At 38.7% G+C, this 19172-nt stretch overlaps 1 protein-coding gene and 1 long non-coding RNA gene across 2 annotated transcripts in view; both read left to right on the top strand.

Moving 5' to 3' along the window:
• The window catches only part of ACSS3 (acyl-CoA synthetase short-chain family member 3), a gene marked incomplete at its 5' end in the record, with an annotated part of 74183 nt that overhangs the window by 18828 nt on the left and 36183 nt on the right, over positions 1-19172 (top strand). Inside the window, 4 exons of the mRNA XM_008641131.2 lie at positions 2279-2359; positions 2443-2538; positions 10418-10569; positions 16624-16727. Coding sequence (XP_008639353.2) covers positions 2279-2359; positions 2443-2538; positions 10418-10569; positions 16624-16727 — 433 coding nt within the window. The remainder of the gene's footprint in view (positions 1-2278; positions 2360-2442; positions 2539-10417; positions 10570-16623; positions 16728-19172) is intronic.
• Positions 2555-5483, top strand: LOC108449058. The gene is made up of 2 exons (XR_001865156.1): positions 2555-3120; positions 3246-5483. It is a non-coding gene; the product is annotated as an uncharacterized LOC108449058 (long non-coding RNA).

Genomic DNA, 19172 nt, shown 5'->3' with positions numbered 1-19172 from the left:
GCAGTTCCCCTTGAAAAAATATTTAATTGAAAAGGTTGAAAATGTTTTCCAGAGCACAGTGCTATAAAATGATAAGCACTGCTAGAAATGGTTTAATCTCATTTATTCACATTTCACTATTGTAAAGGCAGTGTCTAGGAATAAATCATGTTTGCTTACTTAAATAGTAGTAATATAAAAATAAGATGCGTTTGCTTCAAATGTTTGTACAAAATAAACTTTTGAGGAAAGCAGAATGTCTTTTATTCCGTACTATCTTCTGTGTTTTAACTTTCTTAGGTAAGCGTAGTATAGTCACTTAATGACAAGATCAGTTAATACATCACTTGTGTGGTAGCATTTATTGCTGACTAATCTTGTTCATTATTTACATATTAGCTAATTTTCTTGTAGATAAGACATGGTGAATGACATTACAGATTAAATGGAATAATGCATGTTCTGAAGGCTTGTGTTACTGCGCAATTCTGAGTACGTAATACCCTAAAAACAGAAGTTTAGATTAAGTGAAAATTAACAAAGGGTATTCTTTGAAAATGTTTGCTTTGGAATGTAAATTAGTTTTAACAATCTATTTTTAAAGGATTTCATTTTGACAGTGAACTCTCTGAGTGTTTGCTTGGTACTTGCAATGCGCTTTTACAGTGTGGAAGACGAGCTGAATACAATTTTCTGGCGAGAGTCTTACCACCACTGTTTCAGACAGTATCACACAACCTGAAGAGAGCAGTTTAACTACTAAAAAATTATGTAATGGTGTTGCCTGTGAAGTTCAGAATCTCTTAGGATGTAAGGGAAAACAAACATCAGTTTTTCTGAGAAAAATGTCTTCTGTTTTTACCTTCAGTGTGGGCCTTTGAAAGCAACATGTATATCCTAAATTTGGATATGTATGTTATATTGTCAAAAAGCCCAAGATGAGTCCTTTGTTACAATAGGTATTTTCCTTGACTGAGTATCAATAGAATATCTCAGAGGTAATAGTTCTCAGAAGTTTACTTCACTGTGTTGTCTCTGCAGAGAAAAATACAGATACCTTTAATTAATCACCCTTCTGAGAGAGATTTTCAACTAGCAGTAAGCTACAATAAGTAACTCTCAGTGAATAACTTTTTTATTCATTTAAGGAACTTAATTTAAATGGTCATGCAAGTAAAACTACTTGGTTATGACCTTCATAAAAAACTTTTGTTGATCTCAGAGCAAAGGCGAAGTTAGAAGCTGAGTGGACCAAAGGCAATCTGCTGCCTGGAATTGGTGAAGTGTTCGTAAACCATTCTCTGCCTTAGCAATCTCCATTTTAATGAGTTAATTTATCTCTGTGGTCTCTCATTTCGTAGATAAGACTTGAAAGTGTCTGTTTCATTCTATTAAGTACATCAGAGAATGTACCATGCGTGGCACAGAAAGACAGCTGCATTGTAATGTCTGTGCAGTGCATATTTGTTTGGTCCAGTGGATTTAATCTGAATTTTAGTTTAGAACACCAGGACATAGTTTACTTAATTCTTTCTTTGGTAATAGTGTACTAAAAGGTGATGAAATGTATATTGACCATACTAATACTGCAAAATATTTCCAAAATTTTAATAATGTTCTAGAGCTGGTTTTTGGTTTACCAAGGTGCATGATGCTATTGATAATCTCTCATTCTAATTTTTAAATCCCTCTTTTAGCTGAAGACTGGGATGGTGTTCATTTAGCATTCATATGTGCACTTCAGACTAGATAGTAAACTTTCAAAAATATATATAGGTTTAAGCCAATTTTCTGGCATCTTTAAAAAGAGTCAGGGCAGAAAGACAGATACATTTCATGGAGTAATCCACCCCAGTTGTTTTAGGGATTGTCTACTTTGCAGGTGCTTCTCTTTTCCAGAGATGATACAGAGAGAGTAGGCAATGAATTAAAAATAGGCCTAGCATTTGGATGGTACAGTTTAAGTGAGGTAAATACTTAATATCTTATTTTTTGTGAACATATATTGACTAAATATTTTTATATCCAACTTTCGTGAGAGAATTTTAGCTTTGTTAGTTATCTTCTGAATGTTTGTCTCATTGTATGTTTGGTTTTTTGTTTTCCAAAATTACTTATTTAGTGGAAGTGTTAGTATATTCTTATTGGAATAGATCCTTTTCTTAAGTGAGAAGTATTGGAGTTAGACAACTTTAATTCTATTGCTGCTAAAACCTTAACATTTGATTGAAGACAGCAATATAATTGTATCCTTCAAATCTTAATCTTAAGTACTTAATACTCAAATTTTCTCATTTAGGGTGTTGTGAGACCAACAGGTGGCTATGCAGTTATGCTAAACTGGACCATGTCAGCTGTATATGGCCTCAAACCTGGTGAGGTAATTCTATTGAAATGTCATGTAAGCATTTTTGAATGCCTCTTATAACTCCTAACTGTAATTTTGTTTATATTTAATTTTAGGTGTGGTGGGCAGCTTCTGATTTAGGCTGGGTCGTTGGCCATTCCTACATTTGCTATGGACCTCTCCTTCATGGTAATACTACAGTTTTGTATGAGGTATGATCTAGTCTAAAAAACCCCCCTTGGAAATGGCACCATCTCTTCCAACTGATGATCTAGATGATCCTGTTTATGCCTGTCTATTCTTCATGCCGCAGATGTTTAAATTGTGTGTGTATCTTCAGTGTTTATACTCTCCTACCTATTACAGTAATTTTTAAGGAAAACTTACTTCACTGTTCTTCAAGCTTGTCTACATTTGTGTGAAGGGCGATGGTCAGTGGCGTAAGGAACTCTGGAACAACAGAACTAGAAATAGCAGATGGTGGAGTGTACCTGTGTTATTGATTAGACTACCTTTATTTTGGAATTAGGAGAGGGTGTTGTGTTTTGCATGTCTTGTGATGAAAAATACTTCCTGGATCTGAGTTGGATGCAACTGAGAGCTGTATGGTTGGAACCAGAACTTCTAAGGAGACTTGTCTCTTCTTTCCTCTCTACCACTCAAGGAAACTGAACCCAAGACTCAGATGACATTTGGGGCTTATTCCTTTCCTTCAGGGGATGAAACCTAGTGGGGTGGCGAGGAGACTAGTCCAATTAGTGACCTGCGGCATCCTGACTTTGCTGCTCAAAAAAGTAATCATGCTGCATTACATTGTTATTTTTTTCAGAATTTATTGTTGATTTTCTCTCTAATCATGAGGCAGGAACATAAATGATTTTAAATTTTTTCTCTTTCCTACTGCTGTATTTTCCAATAGTAAGAACCACTGCGTTGGTGTTCCAGAATACTGAGCAAGGGGCAACCTGGACCTTGACAGCAAGCGCTCTGAAAGGCCCAAAAGCTTGTTTAGCACCGTCACACCACCCTGTTAATAGAGTCAAGCCTGCTGCAACATGTGAGAGGGTTGACAAGCAGAACTGCATTAATTTCAATTAGAAGACCACCATGTTCTTGATGAGATGGCAAAACCATTCTTGAGATGTGGCATGGTGTGTGTGCCCGTACCACAGACATCATGAACAGATCTTCAGGGGAGGGGAGAGCACTCCACCAAGCCCACTGATCGTGAGGACCTCAACACCCTTAGTTCCAGGACCCACAGTCTGTGAGATAAGTCCAGGAAAAACTGTGCTGTAATACTGTATTTATGTGTATGTGGATGCCCCATTCGTGGAAGTGTTTAAGGCTGGGTCGGATGGAGCTCTGAGCAACCTGGTCTAGTGAAAGTTGTCCCTGCCCACAGCAGGAAGGTTAGAACTAGATGAAATTTTAAGGCCCCTTCCAACCCAGGCCATGCTATGATTCTGTATTTCTATGAAATGTGCTTGCAACCCCTGTGAGAGGACCGTGTGAGACAACATGCAGGAACATCCCCTCTCTGCTTCAGCAGGTCCAGATGCCCACGCAGGTGTGCATACTCCTTTCCTGTACATGTATTGAGTGAGGGACTGTGTTTAGGAGGTTTCTGGTGGAATTAGGGCACTCATTGCATAGCTGTGGAAAGGCAGCATGAGTCTCTGGATTGCCTGTGAGAGCTGCTCTGCCTTGGGAAACACTTTTCCAGGGGCTGTGAGGGAAGTTTTGTGGATCAACAAGCTCCATCAGAGACCACCTGCCCCATCCCAGCTCTGCCTGTGTACCAGGCCTGTTCCTGGCCACTGCAGAATCCATGGATGTGGCATACCTTGATAACAGCTCTCCTCAGCTTCTGCACAAAAGCCCAGTCACTGTCTCAAATGCAGTGTATTAGGGAGCTACCCAGTGGTGTAGTGGTACTGCTACCTCTAGCCATGCATTGGATCTTGTCCCTGCCCTGCGGTCAACTCCTTGAGTAACAAATACCATTTAGGGTGATATCATTTCTTTGAAATGCAGTGCATAAGGTAGTGGTTGTTGGCAATATATTATCTCTTTCTCTACCCCAAGTCACACTCGGGAAAGGTCATAAAGGGAAGGGCATAGCAGGCTGGAGTCTGGTATAGTTGAATTAGCCATGTTTTTGGATGGAATTACTTAGGGGAATGTATGAAGCACGCAAGTGTGAAAGAGGAAAAACTGAGGACAGAGAGAAGTATTGGGGATCAGTTCTTTTTTAATAATTGCATAACATTTGCCACATTGCAAGATATTGATGTCCAGTGGTATTCTTCCCATCCCACTCCGTGCACTCCTCAGTGCACAGTGGGCTGATGACTGCAGTGAAGGAGCAGGAAAAATCCTTGCACAAGTGTATTCATGGATGCCCCACTTATAACAAAGATATAAATTACTTTCACTAGAAAAAATAGAAACAAAATAATAAAAAATATAGAAAGAAATAGTTTTCAATCCTTTTAGTTTTATTCTATTGCAAAAGAATTCAGTTTTCTAGTTTGTCTGGAAAAACCCCAGTGATATCCCACTAAATTCCTAGAATTTTAAGGCTGGGAACCACGGTTGACTTCCTGGATCTTCTGAATAAGAAAGAGCAAAAACTTCACCCAGTAGCAGAAATGCACATTTACAGACTCAAATATTGTATTAGCTTGAGTATTAAATTACTATAGTCTAATTAATGTTTAAGCACCTAATAGATGTTAATTAGATTCTTCATTCTAAGGGGATTAACTCAGCACTGCTACAATAGTTAAGCAGAAGAGGAAAGCAGTGTAAGAAAATTGGCAAGTGCTTGCAGATAATAAAAAGACTTTGGAAGTTTTATAGTGACTGCTTTGGAACACTGATGATGTGCTAGGCCACATTAAAATTGTTGCATGAATTGTCAGAAGATAATCACTGCAATGAAGAGTTTTTCATTCTAGCAGGTGTAGAGTAAGCCAAGAAGGAATAGAAAGTGAAGTAAGGAGTCCTTCAGCATTTTCTGTTGCATAGTCGTCTTACAGTGATGTTTTATCTCTGTGAATGCATGGGGATCAACATGATTATTGTAATTGTAAAGGTACCTCTGAGTTTAAACTGTTGGTTTTGGAAAATAAAATGTATTCTGGGTTAGGGAGTATCAGTGTGCTGTTTAGCCATGGGGGGAGAAAGAGCACCACATTCCTTTTGCCTGTGGACAACTACTATTGAAAGTAAACTGTGCTGGCTTCATACCCTCACTACTTCAAGTGTTTTGTTTATTTTTAAATTACTTAGGTGGCAACTTGTCATTTTAACAGTAACTATGGGAACTATGCTTTCACTTTTCTCTTGCTGTTACGCTGTTGTCAGAAATGTGAAATGGTGATGAATTCTTTTGAATACAAAAGCAAGTCTATTTTTTGTTTTGGCTTGTTTGTTTTCAATAATCCGTCCTGTGTTGTTTTTCTCCAAGACATGACAAACTTCATGAACAAATAAGCTACCTGAAGTCTCACAGCCCACTCTGGGTTGCTCTTGCTAATAGGGTTTCAAGCTGTAAGCAACAGGGCAATATAAAGAGAAAGTTTAGTTACTACTTGTGGTCCTGTGATGTCAGGAAAAAGGCAGCATTGTAGTTCCAGTGTCTGGCACTTGGAACTGGAGCAAGGGTAAGGAAGAGGATACCCACACTTGTCAAGAACCAGGCATTACAGACTTCATTTGAGTGGTCTAGGTCAGAGAAGGAGCTGCTGTCCTACACACAGCAGTAGCAAGACATCTGTGAGTGCCTGGAGTCTCTCACAAGGTTCTCTGGAGTCTGTAGTTGCAGCAAATTTGCAGGATCCATAAGAGCAACAAGTTTGAAGTTACTCTCCTTTGGCATGGTTCTTGAAGACATCCAGCCTTTCTTGCTGTTTCTGTAAGCCAGTATCATCAGCTTACGAAGCAAACACTGTCTCTGAAGTCTGGCAGTTTTGTAATCATTCTGCCATCACCCATACTGGTTGTGGATGAATGCAGGAGGACGTCATCTTAAGTCTTCAGTGGAGCTTTGGCAACAGGGTCACCATCAGAAAGATGAATGACACTGTAACCATATTATTTTGAATCCTGATATGTCAGGATTTTGGGTGTGCTTTGGCATCAGCAGGTTTTAGTGGCAATGAGTTCCATGCACAATATTTCCTATATAGAGAGAATTTCCTCATAATTTTGGATTTAGCATTAATTGAAGATCCCCTTGTTGTTAGGGGTCAGACAGAAAGGGAATTGATGCACTGCTGCTCCTGCATTGTTGGACATTTTATTATAGTTCTTCCTCTGTGTCTCTTTCCTCAAGTAATCTATCCTGGTGGTTTCTCACTTTCTCTGTACAAGAACTTTCCTATCCCCTTGATAATTCTTGCTGTCTCTGAATCTTTTTTGATAATCATGTATGAAATCATAAATCATCAGCACATTTTGCCTCAGGATGTCTGCTCAGCTGTTCAACATCTCAGAAATTGCATGCTAAATCTAAGTGCTTCCAGAAAGATGTTCCTATCTGTTTGTCTGTCTCAGAGTCTCTTGGTAGGTTATTAAAAGAAAGTCTTTTCTGTGGGAATCATTCTGGCTGATACAAGAAGTCTGTTCTTTCTTTTCTCTTTTAAATTAGGTGAGACAGATCACTCTCCAACTGCCCTGTTCGTGTTTACTGTGCTCTCATTTCCTGTCAACCATAGATATTATTGCTGGTAACTTTTAAGAATCATTTTTCATCTCCAGTATTGATGCAAATACTGAATAGCAACAGGTCTCGAACTGATCTGTACAGAAATCCAGTGGAAGCATCTCATTTTCTCATAGTCCCCATTGATTCAGCGTATTCTGTCTCAGTCTGTCAGACTCAGTCCGTCAGCATATTCTGCATCCAATTACCCTGGGGTATGCTGTTTATATTGCTGACTTATAAAAATAAAAATTGCATGTGGTAATAAGCCTCTCACAGAATATTGTAGTACTTCTTAAAATTTTTGTATAATACATGACTACTCTGGCAATTCTATTTGTAGGTTTTGGGCTCTGAAATTAATTTGCACTGTCTCAGATGTGGTTTGCTTATGTGTTACAATCTGATTATTAGAGAGATTAATTAAGATGCAGACAAGACCATATGCCAAAGTCAATAGTATGGATTTTATTTATCAGTAAATGGGAGGTAGAGAGATAAAGAGAAGAAAGAGAAGAGGAGGGGGCAGAGAAAGGGAGACAGTTTAAGTGGAAAGTTAGTCACCACCTCTGTGGATCCAGTGGTGTCCTGTTGGTCTTCTGGTCTTCTCTGTGGTGGGGATCCCATGAAACATAGAGTTCAATGGGTATTAATGTATGTTAAGGTGTACACGGGAATGCCCAAGCACCTGCCCTGTGAGGGAGTTTTTCAATGTCTTACGCAGCAGAATCTGGATCTGTTGCAAGACTTTGAATCACATGCAGTCCTCTGGTAGAAGGCCTAAGGAATGAGGGGGTCTTTGATGGTTTATGGCCCCTTCTAAGACATGATCGCTGCCTCTCACGTGATTGTCCCATAGTGGTGGATGTTCACTCCTGTCTTTTGTGGACCAGAGGTTTTGCCATCACACCACCAAAAACTCACCGCCTCCCTCTTGGATACATTCTTCTTTCCCAGCCCTGTTTACTTCTCCATAGATCTGAGATAATTGGACAGTAGTGCCACCTTTATCTTATCTCAAGTTCCCTGTCAGGTGGCTCAACTCATAGTCCAAATTCCCGTCAGGAAGCATTTGGAGGGATGGAGTTTGGTAGTTGCAGATGAGCAGTTGCTTCTTTGCACACTTTGCTACAGTGGGCAAAGTCCTTCAGTGATCTTAAAAATGTTTGAGTCATTAACCATTTCAGTCTCACACATGATGTCAATTTTTTTTTTCTTTTTAATGCATTTGCTAAACTCCAAACAGCTTCCAAGACACTTTGGAAGTTTTTCTGCAGAATCAGTAAGAATATTTTATAGGTGTGCCAGATTTTTTTTTCCCTAAATGAATGTCTTATTCAACTGTCAGGTGAATTTTCTCTTCTTTCTATTGTTTGTGTTTTATTTGGTTTTCTCCTATATCTGAGACTGGTAACTCCTACCCAAAACTTCCTTAGCTTACCTGTGACATAAATATCCACCTGTCAGAGTCCTGCATGCTTACCCATGCACTCCTGAAGGTTTAACAGTTTGTGTGGAAGATAGGCTCAGGCTTGCTGGAAGTTTGAGGCACAGGCTTGTCTGTGCCCCAGTTCAGGCAGAGATCAGGTGTGAAGTGGGACCTGGGAGGGAGTGGGTGTGCTCAGGCCCAGACATAGCCTTATGGGCTCTGGATATTTACTTTTGGTTAAAAGTAACAGCCTACTTTATTACTGGCAGACTAACCAATGTCAGCTGGCTCCACAGCTAGGTGTTTTGGTGTCCAAGATGATTGACACTTACTCAGTTACATAATTACTGCAAAGCTTGTGGCAATTTGGCATTTTTCAGAGTCTGAGGCTATTTGTTTTAGCATTAGTGCTGTGGGCTTGAACTCTTAACCAGGTGCCTACAGATCTGCAGGTATAGTGAATATTACAGCGAGAGGATGTCGACTTGAACAAACAGGTTCTTGAACAAATACTGATGAACGTATGAAAGTTGTGATGAAGAAGTCTGCTAGGGTGATGCTTCAAGACAGTCTGGCAAAAGATTTTTCTTTGGGTACTCTGTGTTGTCTGACAGGAAAAAGGATGTAACTCACTTTTTCGGCAAGCATCATTTTGCATTTCTTTTTGGTACTTAAAAATAGGCTAATTGCAAAAAGAGGAGTTTTGATGTTGATTATACTACTCTCTGCTGCTTGGGCTGGGAACTGGTTTTTTTCATTTATTTTCTCTCCATTTGTTTCTCACTGCCTGCTTCATCCTTTTAACAAAAAAGGCTTTTCAATTGTGCATTCTATTTTGTCTTGTTTTTTAAAATCTTTTATGGTGATCCTCTTTTTAAGAACACATCTCGCCAGCAGCAGTAACAGGGCTGCAAAACCGCTAGTATGTATCCAGCTTTGGCTGTCCTGTGTTCTTTAAATCTGATGGTTCATTGGTGCTCTTGTCACTGTTCAGGCCCAGCTGGATGAAGTAGGAAAAGTGTGCATCTCTCGATTTGTGTGTTCTGTCAAAGTTCATCTTCTAAGTGCGGCCTTCTAGTGAAAAGGTTATGGTGATGCCTGTAGAGCAAAAACTCGTTCTGCATTAACATCACCTTTTGATTTCAGATTATGTATGGAGCAGTTCATGTACTGTGGTAATTACACATACAGTAAGGTTGTGACTAGATGATTCTGTGCTGACTGCTTTTCATATTTTCAACACCACAGAAAAGTATTCTTGATTATTTTTTATTAGGATTGCTTACCATTGAACAATTTGTCATAAATGATTACTTGTGTTTACAATTCTCTTGACTATGCCCCTTAGCTCAAGAAAAACCCAACCCCAAACCAGACCACAGTCTGGTAGCACACTAAAACAGAATATGGGCCCTTCAGGATCTCTCCAGGCTTCACATGGGGTAGCATGAATGATCGAAAAAGCCAGTTGTAAGCAGCTAAGTGGGAATTTTTCCAGAACTGAGAAAAATTTCTAGGTAAGAAAAAGCTTCCTGTGCATGGGAATATAGCTGCAGTGCCACTGTGTCCAGAGGCTCCTTGTTCAGAGGGAGTGTGGGTGTTTTCCAGACTGCTTCTCAGGGTGGGTATAGACACGACTCCCTCTGCTGCCAGTGCAATAATGTATCTTTGTGCCTGTCTTTTCATTTGCATATCCATTTGTCTTAATTTTCTAAGTAGCAACTAGTTTGTGCTGTGTTCATGTAAGGAATGGTTCCCAAAGCTTGTGATTTTATTTCTACAAGTGAATACACTCATGGTATTATTATTTTTAACAAAGCCTCTTTTGAAGTCTTACGTGAAATTACTTCTGTTGCTGTGCTACCACTACTGTTACATGTTCAAGCCTTGAACTGTCACGGAATTATGAGGTATTTTTATCCTGTGACATTTTAAATTATTCTCTCCATAGGGGAAGCCTGTGGGAACGCCAGATGCTGGTGCCTATTTCCGCGTGCTAGCAGAGCATGAAGTAGCTGCCTTTTTTACTTCACCAACTGCAATTAGAGCAATCCGTCAGCAGGACCCTGAGGCAGCCTTGGGAAAGCAGTACTCTCTAAAAAGGTGAAGTAAGGATACACTGGAAGCAATTTTTTCCAGAAACAGGCTGCATGAACTAAGAATAACTGAATATCTGTGGTTTTGCCCCTCTCTGTAGCGTGCCGTTTTAATCTATTATTGAAAATTTAGGTGTACACATATTTGCTTGTAAATGTATATTAATAGTTTGGAGGAGATGAAAGCTGTTAAAAAGTCTGTGACTCTAATGTTAAGAGCTTTTACTGAGCTATGATTACTCTTCCATCTTTTACTTTACTCTCCTGTGCTTATACTCTGTAATACAGTCTTGGATTATGTCATCCCATACTGTTTTCCCTTATGACCTCTCATTTTGTTGAGTGCACAGAATCTTCAGTGTTTCTTCAGTCAGCAGCTAGTCAGTGTTGTGGTTGCTCCCCCAAAACTTTGTTATTGTTTATGATTACGTATCCAAAGAGCTATTTGCTATCTTGTACTGGTTTTAAGGTGTTTATCATTATACTATCAGCATGCTTCAAAGTGTTGACTTAGTTCATCCTCACAAATCCCCTGTGAGATGAGAGAGTGGTATTATCTGTATTTTGCAGATGGGAAGCTGAGGCACAGAGAGATTAAGGTCAAAGTCTTCTGTTAGTTTTAAATATCTTGTCTGAGCCACTGAACTACCACTGTTTCAGAGTTCATAGCATTATATGGTTAAAATGTGTTATTAGCATTAGATTAATAAAATGCTTCTCACAGTAACTTGGATCTCTGAGTGTTTAATACTTCTACAGACCAAGTTTCTATATCTTATGGTAAACATTCTAAAAATGAAAAATACATGGGTTTGGATCACATCTAATCTTGAAGTTGAATAATTGCTCAGTATTAAACAAGGACTGTGTCAGGCTGTATAGGCAGTATTCAGTCCCAAGAACATCTATTATCACCCTTGTTCAAAGAGAAGGGGAAGATGCAAAGCAGTGTAGCTTCATTAGTCCCCACATTCTTAATTGCTCAGGAAAGTTTATTATTAGTAAGCTGGATTTATTCCTGAGATGTTCATTACAAGTTTATCATTACTTTCTTCCATCTGTTTTGACTGCTATCATCAATCTTTACTCCTCCTTGAAATAAGGAGCAAGCTCATTTGAGACACTAATGCACTGTTGTCCTATGATGCTTATTGACAAGAAAGTGATTCAGATGCTAGAAAATTTAATTACTGTTCCTTGGTATTTCTTAGGCAGTTACTTTGTCTTTAGAGTATTCATTTAATGGAAAATCTGCTAACCTGCTTTGTAAGTTGTCACATTCTCTGGCCAAATGAGAATTCCAGATAAGAGTTTCCTTACAGTATCAGTTGCCACAGATGTAAAGAGGTATTTCATCATTCCTATTCAGTCATATCAAATGAGCTTCTCCACTTGTCTGCAGCTTTATTTGTCTCGTAATTCACTCAGCTTTGGATCATGTCGTTCACTGGGATGTGATGTCTCTTTACTAAACCCTCTAATGCAGTATTTAATATCTAGTAGGTACAGTTGTTAACAAAGTCTATCAGGTGATTAAAATTTCTGTTCTAGGAAAATACTTGGGTTTGGATGTTACTTGGATGGACTTTCCTGTTCAAGGTCAAGTGAATTCTGCCTGATCCAATTTGAAAGCAGTCTTACTTTTAGTTCATTTACTTGATCTATCATGCTTTCTTCTCTGTTACATGGTGAAGAATCACTGAAATGTCTTTGTGCTACATACACTAAAATGGATCCTTATGTTAGAGAATCTGCATCCAGGAATGCAGTCCTGAAAGAGGTTTCCACCATGGTACATTTTATTTCCTGAAAAGTCCTGTTAAATAAATGGTAAATGTCAATGTCACTTTAAAAAAATCATGTTAAAAAAGGCAGTTACTGATAAAGAGAAGATGTGGTAGGCAATGCCAGCTTCAATACATAAAGGGAGTATTTGATTTACATGAGTAAATTGAGTTGTAAACAAACTTGTGTTCTTTTGAAATGACGTAAGTTATATAAATTTCTGTAAAGAACTGATGTTTGTGGCATCACTGGCTTCTGCACAAAATTATATATGAGGTTTCCAAAGGTTCTAGTATGTATGCTTTAAATTCCTTGTGGCTATTGGAATCAAATCTTGAAATTTGTTTGCTTTTGACACAAAATGTCACCTATGTCTTAAACACAGCTCATGCTTAACAGTAAAACAGATGTTTAGTTTTAATACTGTAGGTCAAAATCACTGTTCAAACACATGTTTTTAGAGATCTAAAGACATAGCTTTTGTTATAATCCAGTGCTGCTGACCATTGCTGCCTGTTGTGTTTGAAAAACAAGTAACATCCAAATTCCATGAGCTTTGTCTACCTAAGCATATTCTGTTCAGCTCTTTGAATCCATTCTCCTCTTCAGAAGGTAACTCCATAATACCAAGCCATTAACTCTTCCCATATTTGGAATCACACTTTGTCCTATAATTGACTTTTCTGAGCTGGATTGTTCTAATTTCCAAACAATTGACAAGGGATGGTTTTGCATGAAATGGGGCAACAACTCAGCAGTTTAGATTAACATACAAGTAATAATTTGCCATTTGTGTCCCATAGTCTACTTTGCTTGCTCGACTTTTGGTCAGTTGAGACTGCTGTGCAGTTTTATATCAAGAGCATTTAGAGATTCTAGGTTGTTCATCTGATACCAGATAATGATGCACTTGCTTTAGAAAGAAATATGAGATTGCATTAAAACTGTGCAAAATAATGAATATAAAGTAGATAAGAAACTTCCATTATCTATCTCATAAAACAGGAACAAGAGGATGTGGAATTAAAGTAGCAAATTCAAAACTGTTAGAAGGAACTATTTTCTCATAGAATTGATGTTTCACACATGCTGCTAAGAGGATATGTGATTAAGACCCAGAACTTACTACAATTGAAGTACATAATGCAGTTCTGCTGTAGCTTCCTACTCTGTGCTGCTGTTTATCATGTATGGCCCCTCCTGGTGGAGTCTGAGCTGTGCTCTGGAAGAGCCTTTGTGGAGCTGAGCTGCAGTTGTGTTCTGTGTCTCTTGTGACTCTGTCACCAAAACCTCCCATGACTGGATTCTCACATCCAGGGTAAAATTTGTTCAGGAAGGGAAATCAACAAACACACCAATGGAGAAAAATTGGAAGATGTGAAATTTTTTTTAAATTTTACATGTTTAAAGAAAGAAATAAATAGTAAAAATGTATGTAAGTATGTAGTCTCCAGGTGCATTAAAAATTAGTAAGAGTTTTTTTATTTCTGGTTAATGTTAAGAGGTGCAAATGAACCTTCATTGCTATATTTTTAGGGAAAAAAGCGTATTTAATATGATGCAGATAGAGTTTGTCAGAAAAAAATCCCCAAACTAGTGTGTGCATTCCAGAATTTTAAAAAAAATCTTCCACAATCTTTTAATTTGGAAAAGTGAAGCTCAGATTATTAGCCATGTGGACATTTAAGCTTTTGGAAAATAGTTTTGAGATGTGGTTTCTTTTGTGCTTGGAGTGACACCAAAATGTATGTGCTGCATGGAACAATTTATATTGCTTCGGGACCATTAGGAGCATTGATCTGTCCCCTATATATGAGGTGACACTTGAGGTCCATTCTGCTGGATTCCTGTATAGGGCCTAAAAGCTTGATTGTGCTGAATTTCATGTTAGGAATGTAGGTTTTCAGAACAGCTGAGTACATTAACAGAGAGGCTTTAAGACCTTTCTTCCCAATTAACTGCATTGCAGGGACAGGTGATTGTAATAGCAGATGCACTGACATGCTTTGAAGTATTAAGTGGGCTGTTAAAAAATTGTTCAATGAGACATTTCCTAGCCATTGCCATCCCTTGTTTTGCTATACTGTTTGAGAGGAGAAAATAATTCCGTAGTTCTTATGTTTAGACTTGTGGCACTTTGTTCTGATACTCTTCTTGGTGGTTTTGTGCTGTAAGTTTGCCAAAGAGCTAATTTGTCTTCTTCTCACAATGTAAAGTTAATCTTGAGCCTGCAGACTATTAAATCTGATTATTATAGCTGGCAATTCAAAAAACAGGAATTCTGCTTTTGGGTAACAAGATATCTTAACTTTTCCCTAAGTCTTATATGTTCTTGGTGCTTTAATAGCCCTATTTTAAAACAAGGACACTTAACAGAATTTTTCAGTGGTATGTGAAGTTAGTGAATTCATTAATTTAATTTTTAAATCATAGCTGCAATACTGATTTTGCATGCCTAAGGACAGAATTTTGCATATAATTGAGTCATGCTTACCACGAGTGCCCTGCATGTGAACATGAGTCTTAAAAAAGTCTCATCAAATACGTATTTGTGTTTAATACTTGCATAATATTTTGTTTTCTTCTATCATAAGCTTCAATCTGTGCTGTAACTTCTAGTTAGTTAATAACTGTAATTGTCAGCAATGGCTTGTGCTTTACAATTAAAAGTATTCAAGTGCAAGATATTGATTGGGGTCACACTCATTGCAATCAGTATCTTCCAGTGTGCTCAGAAAGCAGTTTACCAAAATAGTGTTGAATATTTATGAGTACAGAAAACTAAGCTTGTTTGATGTGAAAACTACTTACACATTTGACCCCTTGCCTTCTATTCTGAGAAGGAAACCACTCCAAGCCCTCTTGGAGTGTCAGAAAGGAGGCTTGGCTGAAACACTGTTCTGAAATTAAGGAAGTTGAATTCTTTCATCTACGTGTTCAAGTTCAACATTGTAATATTTTTCAAGATTTTCTGACTTTCTTAAGTTTGCAACTAGATGTGCAGTAAATTGACTTTCCTATATCAAAGCATTGTTATGGCTACTTCTGTGATTGTTGCTGCTATTTAGTTCGCAGATAAGAGCATTCTCAGGTTGTTATATCTAGCTGGCACAGCGTTGCCTACGTTGGTGATTAATTCCCAATCTTTTTCTTATGGAAGGTTTTTTTTCCTCTAACTATGGATCTGTAAATGGATCTAAAAGACAATAAATTCATACAATTTTTTTATATCTAGGCCAAGCATCACTATCAAAAATTCTTCTATTTTAGGGCATGTGGCTTGTTATGCATATGGTATTTCATCCCATGTTTTACTTATGTTCTCTCCAGATGTTGCATTACTCTCTACATTCTCCTGCCTTGCATCTACACAGCAAGTAGGTTGCTAGTCCTTGCCCTGTGAGAGGCTGCCTTTTATGCTGTCAGCATGTGTCTGTACTCTGGAGAGGAATGGAGTGTGAATAGTCGAAGTATGCTCTTTGGCTTGGGCAGCCTTGCTGCAGCATGTCTGTGGTCTCTATATGAAAGGTCGATCTGTAGGTTTCTTCTTTGAGGTATTCCAAGCTCTGTGGTCAGACATGCTGATCTGTGCATTTTACTTTCTCATTTCTGACTCCCTTGGGTTACTTGATCTGATTTTTCTCATCATTTCCTAATTTGCTTTGTGGATTTCATTTCCATTGAAAGATGAAACTTGTAGTCTTCTTACTAAATCACATCCCCCTGAAGTGAAATTTGTGTCATGCCTACCATATCTAAGAATACTCTCCTTTTGTGGCCACAAGTCTCCAGGTTTTACAAAATCAGTGCAGTTTGTGTCCACTTTTGAAGGACAAGAATGAAGTTCTGTGTTCAGCAGTTGTCTTCATTCAAAATGGAGTGACAAAAGACTTGAAGTGAAACAAAATGTCAATGCAATGCATCTGGCTGTGGGAGATTGTACTGCAATGCTAAAGAGGATATCTACCTAGTTACTGTGTACAGAGCATTTAATTATTTTTTACTTCAACTGACAGTTGCTTGCCTCTGGTCTCCCAAGGTCTTTTCATTCAGCAAATAAAATTTCTTTTAGATGATGAAGTATTAAGTAGCTTAAATTTATACTGCAAATATTCTAATTGTTACTTAGTAGGAAAGAGAACACAAAAAGTAAGAGTCTTTCTTCGTCTTTTCCCTTGATCTGGGACAGTGGCTGGAGACATTTACTGTCTTTATTATCTTGTTTTCCTTTCCACATCCAGATCAAGATACCGACTTTATTTATTTTTATTTAAAGGTTCAGAACGATGTTTGTAGCTGGTGAGCGCTGTGATGTGGACACTCTAGAATGGTCAAAAAGAGTCTTCAAGGTACCTGTCTTGGACCACTGGTGGCAAACTGGTGAGTTTAATACCCTTTGTAAAATAAAGTGAGGAGAGATTTTCAGACTTGTTTCCTGAGTCTGAAGGTAAAACTATTTTCTCTTTCTATGAGCATTTAAATAAATGTAAAAAAAAAAATTCAAGCAGGAAGAATGTTTATCGGAAGTGGTCTGAAAAGTGACTGCAGGGTATTTTTAGAACAAGAAGACATCTGTAAAAATTCTATAGAAAAAAAAGGTGTTTTCTGGTATCTGTGTTTAAAAAAATAGTTTGCACGAGTATTTTTCCAGGTGTGTTTTTATGTTGTTTGCACCTGTGACTGTTGTGTGACAGAATGTTTGCTATTTAAGGCTTAAACCTAAGCTTTTTGCATATATAATTTGTGTAATTAAAAACAAACATTCTGCTGCATAGAGTAGACTCCTTGGTCTTTAATACTGTTCTGTATGGATGTCATCCAACTTCTAGTGATTATTTTAGAGTGTTTCCCATTTATTTCACTACAATGAAGGAATCAGAGTACCAATCTGTGGGTAACTTTGCAAAAATCCTAGTTGAATCCTGGATTAAGACTTGATCAAATGTATCTCCTCGTAACTGTGGATTCATACATCTTGAAATTTCACTATTAGAAGATTAAATTTGGATTTTGCTTCTTATACATGTTACTGCTGTTTAGACAATGGAAATGTATTACAAAAGCTCCCTCCTTCCTTCCCTTTTTTGCTCCCTTCCAAGAAATACCTCTTGTGTTTTCTGTGGATCACTGATTTGAGATGTGTCGTCTCTCTCTAAGAAGAAGAACTTTCTGAGGTTCTCCCATGATAGATCAAATAGAAGCTATATAAGATTAGAATAAAAATGGGAAACTTTAGTTCATCTATATATTATGTAACTAAATCAGTTGAGGAGGCTTAAAATGCATTATTTTTATTAAAAAACCCAAAACACAATCTTAGATAAATACTGAAAAAGTTCTGGAAGGTAGTAGTGTTACTTCTTACCTAATCTGGATTTAATCTTCTGATTGACTAATACAAGGCAAGAGACCTCTATTTTGTTCAGTTCTCTGTTACAGTGGGGATTCTGTAACACGATATATCAGACAACGAGGCCCGTGGAAAAGAAATATATAAGGACCGATTACTGATAGATGTTTCAGAGATGTTTATTTCTCCAGCCGCATGGCCGGGGCTGTGCTGAGGAACTGCCCCAGTCTCGGGACCCGAGGGTTCTTCCCCCGGGCAGGGGAACACAAAACAACCAATGGGGAACGAGGCTGACCAGGAGCAGGGAAGCCCCGTGTCTGTCCCCTCAGGGCCCCTCTCCCAGGGCTACATGGCAGGGGGAAGGGACCCCGACATTTCACCCGTTTATTTTTAACAAAAAGAGATTTAAAACTTAACATTGAAACAACTGGATAAGCATGAGATAACAAGGACCGTTTCAAAACAAAACAAGCCACTCTCCTGAGTCTTTAAATGTCCAAACAGATTCTCTGGAACATCTTAAGGGCTGACAGGAGGGAGACAGGACTCTCTGGACATGCTTTGTGGGAAACTGAGGCTGGAGAGGGTTTCTGAGGAGTGGTAGAGAAAGGGAATTGTATAGGGAAGCCATGGGGTGAAAAACAGATTTGGAATACACTGGGGGTAATAGGATATAGGGTTAAAGGGAAAGGTGGGATTAGGAAAGGGAGACTGTAAGGAGGGGCTTATAATGGAGATATTGCTAACATGACTACGATTTTTTAGCATATATACTGCCTTTTACAGAAACACCATCAGGCCCAGTGACCTGCGATGCTTGTAACCCTCTTCTACCTTGCACAATTTTGAATTCCACCACCTCTCTATCTCCCAAGCTTGGGATGTATTTTTCACGGTTATTCTTTTTAATAGCAGTTTTATGAACAAATATGTCTTCCTGGTTGTCACATCTTGTTATAAATCCATAATTTGGTTTAACATTATACCATTTTACTATTCCTAAAACCTTGGCTATGATGCTTTTTTCCTTTTTCCAAGTGGTTGCTGTTTTCTGTCTCGCTACGTTTTTGTTTTCTGCCGGGCCCCCGAGTGACGACCCCCCATGCCCTGCTCCAGCGCACTTTTCGGCTGGGCGTGGCTCCGCTCCACTGCCATCGCTGCCCACACGCCGCTCCTCTCACAGGGCTCGCTGCACCATGCGCTGTGCGGGGCCGGGCGGGCTCCTGACGCACCTCACTCCGCTGCTGACACTGCAGCTCGCGTCGCTCCTCCCGCGCACGGGAACTGCCTCGCTGCTGCTCGCAGAGAGCTTGGTCCACGTGGCCGTGGTCGCACGGTCCCTGAAGCAGTTTTAACTTCGCAAGGACACAGCTGACATTGTTCAACAGTCTCAGTAAATAAATAATATTCATGAAAATATTCTTCCATTGGCATATATTTTTACTCAGAAATTAACTGGGTCCAAATGGTGTTCC

Source organism: Corvus brachyrhynchos, unplaced genomic scaffold (assembly GCF_000691975.1).
Source record: "Corvus brachyrhynchos isolate BGI_N302 unplaced genomic scaffold, ASM69197v1 scaffold9, whole genome shotgun sequence".
In the NCBI taxonomy this organism is placed as follows: Eukaryota; Metazoa; Chordata; class Aves; order Passeriformes; family Corvidae; genus Corvus; species Corvus brachyrhynchos.
Note: the sequence above shows the minus strand (reverse complement) of the source record. Positions and strands in the feature narration are given on the sequence as shown.